The sequence below is a fragment of the Taurulus bubalis genome, assembly GCF_910589615.1.
Source record: "Taurulus bubalis genome assembly, chromosome: 10".
Lineage (NCBI taxonomy): Eukaryota > Metazoa > Chordata > Actinopteri > Perciformes > Cottidae > Taurulus > Taurulus bubalis.
Window position 1 is genome coordinate 13,860,082 of NC_136598.1, and position 8,342 is coordinate 13,868,423.

General features: G+C 42.3%; 1 protein-coding gene across 1 annotated transcript; it reads left to right on the forward strand.

The window, feature by feature from the left end:
• Positions 1–1,519: 1,519 nt before the first annotated feature.
• Positions 1,520–8,018, forward strand: rhoub (ras homolog family member Ub). Its single transcript, XM_079225087.1, has 3 exons — positions 1,520–1,855; positions 3,908–3,966; positions 5,850–8,018. Exons 1-3 carry the CDS (start codon positions 1,639–1,641, stop codon positions 6,303–6,305), a joined length of 732 nt encoding a protein of 243 aa, XP_079081213.1. The 5' UTR covers positions 1,520–1,638; the 3' UTR covers positions 6,306–8,018.
• The last annotated feature ends 324 nt before the right edge of the window (positions 8,019–8,342 follow it).

Consider the following 8,342-nt stretch of genomic DNA (forward strand, 5'->3'; position numbering starts at 1 on the left):
CATGTGTCTGTTCTTATGCCTTATTATTGCATAATGTCTTTATGTGCTCCAGTAAATGCGTTGTCATGTTAACATAAATGATCCCTTAAATCCAAACAGCCTTAGACATCATGACATCATGTCCTGCTTAGTAGTGGACCTACTCTATTTGCTTACACTCTGGCCTCCTGCAGCATTTGTCTATATACAAATACAAATGACATGTTTTGTCTAGCATTTCTTCGCCAGACAATGGAGGTAACAGTGACATTTCAAAGGCACTTGTGTTGTTATCTATCCACACAGCCTGGCATTTACAAAATAGATTAATTATATGAAATCTGTCTTCTGAAACTAGTATATTAGAACAAAATTTAGTCAAACTAACTAATAATTTTTCCACAACTGTCTCACTAAGGTATGACTACCAGATGCCCACATTTTTATGATTGCGGTTTGGAAGAAAGATCAGTCAGAATCAGCTATTACATGCATCATAGTAATCCACCGATTGTTTTGTATTTTGTAATGAAACTTTTTCTGGTCCAGGTTTCTTAATTCATGCAAACGTACCTGCGAGGCTAATCTTATGTAAAGGTAAGATGTGGCATGTGTATTTACATGTTAGAAAAATGTGAACCTGTTGCTTTAAGGCCTTTTTATATGCTCACTGCTCTGAGAATCAGTTTTGCTTAAATTTCTGAAACCAACCACAAGGAGGCGACACAAGTCAAGACATTACTTATTTACTTCAGTCGTCTTCAATTTTTCCCAAGTGTCCAGTTTGTCCGTCAGTTTAGGACAAGGGGCAAGTATCACTTCTGCCACTGATAGTTTGAAATGTTACTCAACCAGAGGGTCAGTGACCTTTGGGTTTATCTTTTTCTTTTACAAATGTTCCTTGATTGAGTTATATGTTGGTCATTCTCCAGTAGATAACAGTTTGAGGCCACTGGCTGTTCCTTCTAGGATCTGGTGCTGGCTACAAATTAAAGTAGGTCAGGTTTCTGAAATGTCAGTACACCATAAGTCATGTTCCGATAGGACATTAAGGTTGTCCTCCGCCTTTTCACTGGTGAGGACAAGTCTGGACAAGTCTGGACTTGCCCTCACAGGTTCAAACTTAATGATCTTATGACAACTTCACAGGTAGTTGGCCAAAAGAAAAAAGTACTGTGAAGTATTAACTGGTTAAAAAAAAAAAATATATATATATATATATATATATATATATATATATATATATATATATATATATATATATATATATATATATAAAAATTATTTTCTCTTTAATTTCCCCTAACAACACAGTACCAGCAACATCCAAATGTTACCCTTTGATTGAATCCAGGCTTCTCTTCTCGACCTCAACCTGTCTGTCCGGTCCTCGCTGTTGGGAGGTGAAGTGGGCGGGATTTGAAGATATACCGCCTTAGACCCGCCCCCGCATCGTAAACTACACAGTCCCAGGCTGTAGTGCTGATGCTGATCTGCCACAGTGGATTTGGCAGCGCGCAGGGCAGGAGGAGACTTTTTACGTACGAGTCCCATTCGCGATTTTAAGCAGTTGGTAAATTCGTAGTAGAGAGGGGATCCTGCTCTCATGGTCCTTCATCTTCCCGTCGAGGAGAGCGCGGTGAAGTGCAAGCTGATTGAATGGTACCCCTAGTCACCATGGATTACGGACGGACCATGGCCCCTCCGGTACCCCCGCACAATCCCACACAAACCCGGCCGGGGCAGGCGCAGGAGCGGCTGCTGAAGTGTGTCCTGCTGGGCGACGGAGCGGTGGGCAAAACCAGTCTGGTAGTCAGCTACACAACTAATGGCTACCCAACCAAATACGTCCCTACTGCATTTGATGACTTCTCAGGTAAACCCAAGATATTGCTGTGTCAGTTTTTCTAATAATCTGCTTTATGTATTAAGCGTTCACAAGGAACAGCACCCCCATTCCTGGATCAGGGATTAGCATCGACCCTGCTAGAGTTGCAAAAAAAAAAAAATATGATTGTATAACTGAAGTCTAGTGGAGATTGTTGTGTTTAGATTAAAGCCAGGGTAAAATTAAGATACATTTTGTCGAATAAAACAGTGGTAAAAATGTTTTCGACTTTATAGAAATCAATCAAGTCAATTTGTTTCCACCTCCTTTTTACTGAATTCGTCTTCAACTTTCCATGCTTTGACAGCACCCGTTCACTCTGGTATTTCTCCTATTATTCCATTGTTATGATAGATGTGTTTCTTATTATTCACCTTCCATCAGCATTAACACAAATGAGTCATCATCCCTGATGTAGCCAGGTTTCCATTTGGCACGGTTCCACTTTTCAAACTGTCTCACTTGTCCCAGGAAGCTTTGTTTACTACAAAATAAGAGGACAGAACAAAATACGTCAAAACTGGAAACTTGTTTCAAACTGATCAGTGTCGGCATGAAAACACCCACCTGTGACCTGTGGATCACCTTTACGATCACGTCTCCAGACCCTCCTTAGCTTTTCTTCAGAAACTCTGAAAACCTTATTTTGTTATGACTATCAGCTTTTATGTCCACAGCTTCACACAAGAACATAAAGTGACCATATTAATAAATGGAAAATCACACATCGACACATTTCAGGCGTATTTAGAAGTTACGACTTGATACTTGACATTGTGTCCTGAAAAACTGACTCTTAAACTTTTTTGTCATTTATCTTAGTTAATAATCAGACATTACAGTGATGAGCAGTAAAACTAACAACTTGGCCGACACACATCCCACAAAACACTCTCTGAGAACACACACCGCCCTCAGATGAGCGCTGCTTTTACCCTCACATACAGAACAGAGCGTCACAGAGCGTCTCTGGTTCAGGGGTTTTGGATTGCACAACTCTGCCTATTGTTGTCAGCCTTGACCCGCGAGCCCTCTCCTCTATACTGGAATGGGCACATCTGTTGCAGTGGCTCAGAGGCAGAGATTGTCTTACGCCTCGGCCTGACAGAGGGTGATTGTGCTGTTGGGGCCCTGAATGGTGATGTCATTTCTCGTTGCCCTGAAATCAGAGCGTCCTCTTGAAAGCTGATTTATGAGCAGTTACGCAATGCCACAGGTGGCAGAGACGCAGATAAGCGAGAGGCTGAGAGACGGGACGATAAGAGACGGAGTTTTGATCTAGAAAATCAAAGGGAGTATCATATGTCAAGGATTAGGAAATGATTCCACAATGGCTGCTCCCTCTCACTTTCCTTTCATTCCCTCTCCACCCGCTTTTTCTCCCTGCTTTTGAAATGGTATGATGCCTGTCCTACTACATGAATAGTTCCAGCGAACTCTTTGATCAGGTGGTATGACCGACCACACACTCCAGGCGTATCGTAAATGTTTCCATGTGCCTACTGCTCTGCATTGTGCTCACTCTTCTGAAAATAATAAATGGCCCCATAATGAAACTGTAAGATGACTCATCCACTTTTCCAATCTGGAAATGAGGCCAATTGGAAGAGAGTCACCGAACAAACCCACCATTAGACAACCTTGGAATGGCCTCTGTTAAAACACAGCAGAGAACAAAGCTCACAGAGTGGTCCGAGCGACAGTAAAGTGTTATGGTCTCAACAGTAACCGGCAGAGTGGGTGGGCGAGACGGAGCGGGCTGTCTGTGAGCGGGAAGAGCTGAGCAGGGGGTCTTTGTGTTTTCAACTGGCAGGCTTTTGTTTATTCCAGAGAAAATTCTGCTGGCTAGTGTGCGCGCGCGTGTGTGTGTGTGTGTGTGTGTGTGTGTGTGTGTGTGTGTGTGTGTGTGTGTGTGTGTGTGTGTGTGTGTGTGTGTGTGTGCGCGTGTTAAGTGTCAGGTGGGCACTTTATTACACAGACGTAATGTCATGTTGACAGCTGTAACTTATTATCTGTGGCTGTCTGTTTCTCTGTCTACAGCTGTGGTTCAGGTGGATGGAAACCCAGTTAGACTACAGTTGTGTGACACTGCAGGACAGGTGAGTTTTGGTGACACACAAACACACATTGCATTACATATTTGGGACCCAATGTATGCTCTGCATGCCTCTCAACCTTTGCTGCACCCAGACGTCACATTTTAGCCATGCTAGTGGCGGGGCTCTGTGGATGGTAATGTCAGTTGGTCGGCCGTCCACCACGAAATATCACAACTGTTGAAAAGATTCCCATAACATTTTGTAGAGACATTCATGCTCCCCAGAGGATGAAGCCTTATGACTTTATACATTCACATTTTTGTTTTTAGTAAAATGTCTCCATGACTCTTTTTTTTTAAGAAGTTTCGTACAGATGTTTGTATTGGTGATCACTTAACTTTACATTTAGTGGCAGATACTTTGGTTCAACTATCTGCAAAACTAGTGACCCTCCCATCAGCTTCAGCCAAACTTTGTTTTAAGTGCTAATTAGCAAACAAAAACATATTGAAAAATCAATCCAATAGTTTGATTAGTTGCAGATCTCCTGTTTTTGTGGTCGACCCAGATTGCCTTTACTTCACATATTTCAGGTAGCTCATCTGTATTAAAATGGGAAAATTCCTGAACTCTGCTGTCAATCTTCATCTTGAATGAAAACAACAACGCTCCATAGAATAAGTGGTGGTGCACTGACAGGGTGCTGAAGGAGAGGGAAAAGCCTGCAGGTTAGATTGAAGGTGATCATGCCAAAAATACCTTAAATATATGTCTCTCCGTCTCTCTGTCGTTATGGACAACATGGTGCAGCGCGCTTGCCAGACAAAAGTTATTGACTCTTATTATTATTATGTTGGTGCTCAAGAGTAATCTTGGAAATAAATGGTTGTGAAAGAGTGATTTTATTACCCTGAAGCATGGGTGGATGTTTCATAATTCAACTCTAAAGAACCTGCCCTCTGGGCGCAGCATATTTGACAATCACAAATGCTCCGAGGGCACTGCCAGTTCTACAAACAATCAAAGACAACTTGGCCGTAAAGAGGAACACAGTATTTGAACAAGCCCCTGATACAACCTCACAGCATGTTGCAAGCTGCACACGGTGTTAAAACTTACATACATGCACATTGACGCACACAAGCAGACAGGCAGGGGCAAATTAGTGTAGATAAAAGTCGGCAATACCAACTGTACTTATGCAATTTCATAAGAGAGAGAGAGAGAGAGAGAGCAACCAGAGAGAGACCAGAGAAAAAATGATAACAGCTGCCGCCAAAGCTGATAAACAAAGTTGCTCCTTCCTCAGAGATGTTGATGTCTGTATGTTCTGCAGATGGACCTACGTCATCAGATCGGAAAGCACAGCCAAAGCTTGTGTGGGAATTGCACAAGTTGAAAAGTGTCCACTGTAGTTGTTGAGCTTTGGATGTTAGCTGTTTGAATTACTGACTGTGTGAAGATTCGGTTGTGCTTTAAAGCCAGGAGGAGCCGACAGAGTATTGTTTAGGTGAAAAGGGATTAGGAGATAGGTGCTGGAAAGGAGCGGGTTAAGTGAAAGAAGGAGAGGTTTGTCAAGTTTCTGCCAACCTTAATCTGTGTACTCAAGGGTGTGGAAGGCCCATGTTAGTCAAAGCTGTGTGACTCTAAAGTGTGAATTTTCGAGATATGCTGTAGAGTCTATAGGTGGGTGGACATTGTGTCACTATATGTATGAGCACAATAAAAACATTATTTGGACAGTTGTTTTATTGATTGATTATTGGCACAATTCCCTTTCCTGTTGCAAGTGCATTGGTGTGTGGTCAGCCTGGGTGAGAATTGAAGGGAGATTAGTGATCACAAAATAAAGGTTTGGAGCTAAATGTTCAGGTGAATGTGTCTGATATTTATAAATCATGGACATCACGACATTGCTAACCATCTGTTTCTGTCTCCATTAGGATGAGTTTGACAAACTCCGCCACTTCTGCTACAGCCGGACCGACGCCTTGCTGCTCTGCTTCAGCGTGGTCAGCCCGGCATCCTTTCAAAACGTCTGGGAGAAGTGGGTCCCCGAAATCCGCCGCCGTTGCCCGCTCACGCCCATCCTCCTTGTAGGCACGCAGTGCGACCTGCGGCAGGATGTCAAAGTGCTGATCGAGCTGGCGAGGCGGAGGGAGAGTCCGGTGCTGGAGGAAGACGCTAGGGCGCTGTCGGAAAAAATTGGGGCCGTGACGTACGTTGAGTGCTCAGCGCTGACACAAAAGAATCTAAAGGAGGTGTTTGATGCGGCCATCGCTGTTGGTCTGAGGCAGTTTGACAGGAGAGCGAGGCGGGAGAGAAAGGTCCGCAGCACAGCCGATAAGATGAGGATGCTATCCAAGTCCTGGTGGAAGAAGTATGTGTGCGTCCAGTAGGGAGTGAGGAGACCCTGTGACTGATGATCAAACTGGAACTGCTGACCTGTTGGTGGGGACTGGATGTAAGAACTACTTTTTCATTCACCTGGACGACCCCAGGTGTGGTAGCCAGAAAACCTTTAATTCGGTGGAGCAGTAGGACAACAGAAGCAAAGTGTGCCTACCGGAGCTGGAGAGTTTTTGCAGAAGTCCTCTTCGTTGATGCCTAAAAGTCAAAGAGCATGAGGCGGTAAACATTGTCTGCCCCTCAGAGCCAGTCTGAACTGTTAAATATGACAGCATTCAACCAAAATAAATGGAGCTAATAAAGTTTAATGGCACACATCATACTAGACGTGTCGAAAGGAAACATAATCTGACTTGGAAGAGGAGCTGTCCAGACGGTGATGTCATGTACTCAAAGTGTCCTCCTCCTATGTGTCTGATCTGATGACCTTCTTTAACAAAGTATATTATTTCCTGTGTTCTACACTGTAATTCCCCAACACTTTTTTTACATTAATTTCCCTAAAATCAGAACATGAAGTTAATATAAACTTGCTTCAATCTCCAATCAAAGATGCAATAATACTACTGTTGAGAGCCAAAGCCAATCATGCACCCTGTTTCCTAAATCAGAAGCAACTCCAGTGACCACATGTTAAGTCTGGTCTGTAACTGTGTGCATTTATTTTCACTCATTATCTTTTGGATTACATTCAAATGTAAAAAGTATAAATTATTTTGAAATCTGATTTATTGGGGAGTGCTGTCGTCTTGTGTTGGGACTTCTCTACACCAGCTTTATGTCTGTGCCACATGTTGAAGTGTTACTACAGCTGTAACACTGCTAGTCAACGCTACAGTTAGAGGTCTGTAAACTCCTCACTAATACACACTTTCTACAGTAGATTGATGCCACCAAACATTAACAGAGGAAACCTACTGATGCCTATTAATGTTGTTTACCCAATCTATTCTAGATAGCACATGCCTGCTATTCAGCTTTACCTGAACTGTTAAACAAAAATCTTGTTCCTTTCAGAACTTTAATGTTACAAGGTTGCAGCAATATGTTGTGTGGTGCCACTGGACATTGCACTTTTCATACACAGTCCAAACACACCACTGAAGTCTTGCCATGCAATGGCCTTTGGAGCAGTGGTGTGGATTAGATATAGAGCAGGTGAACGCATCTGTGGTGCTTGAGATGTAGGTTTACTCAGTGTCACTGAAACAGAAGTGTCTGTTCTGCATGTTCCCTCTACCACCCACCGGTTTGGATGATCATAGGGTCTTTCTTTGTCATTGCAGCCATGGCCTTAAACAGATAATTATCCGTCTTCCTCAGTCAGTAAATTGGAGCGCTTTCCTCTTTTGAAATTATACAGTAAATGAGGTGAAATCACCAAAGAGACTGATTCTATGTTTGCTTCTTATTTTTCAGAAGCCTGTCATTCAGCTCTGTCTATTTATCTGTTTCTTCTGGGCCAATAACTGATCAGCAGCAATACAGAGCAGATATATGTCATTATGTATGTTACATAGTAATCATTTATGATGTTTGTAATGTCATCAGGATAAATCTGTGTGTACATATATAAGTGACTCAGTCATTGGCTGTGCTGTCCAACTCTAAATGGTACTTACAGTATGAGTGTTTCACTAAATGTCTGATTTTTGGCAGGAGAGCAGTTTGTTGAGCTGAATAAGCGGAACAAAATAAAATGTGAAATATTTAACCTGTTTTAACTCTTGACTCTTCCATGGAAATATGTTAAGTCGGCTGTCACACTGAAGAGAAAATTAGGTGATGATAAGAGTGGAGAAGAGTGTTTAACATGTTTATTTTGACATTAATTCTGACACTACAATAATATTAAGGCACACTTATTTGGATTGTGGTCCTTGTTAAAGATAACACATTCACCATATAATCCACTATATAGCATGCTCGGTATGTTTGTTGTCCTAACCTCTATGAGGAATTATTTTACCCTGCATAGTCATAGGCTCATATTATCCCATAATGCGATCACAAAATGACCTACATGT

Excerpts from the sequence above, each read along its gene's own strand:
- rhoub (XM_079225087.1), top strand. The coding sequence starts at position 1,639 with ATGGTACCCCTAGTCACCATGGATTACGGACGGACCATGGCCCCTCCG. Across the intron at positions 1,856-3,907 it reads TGCATTTGATGACTTCTCAG|CTGTGGTTCAGGTGGATGGA; the intron begins GTAAACCCAAGA and ends CTCTGTCTACAG. Across the intron at positions 3,967-5,849 it reads TGTGTGACACTGCAGGACAG|GATGAGTTTGACAAACTCCG; the intron begins GTGAGTTTTGGT and ends TGTCTCCATTAG.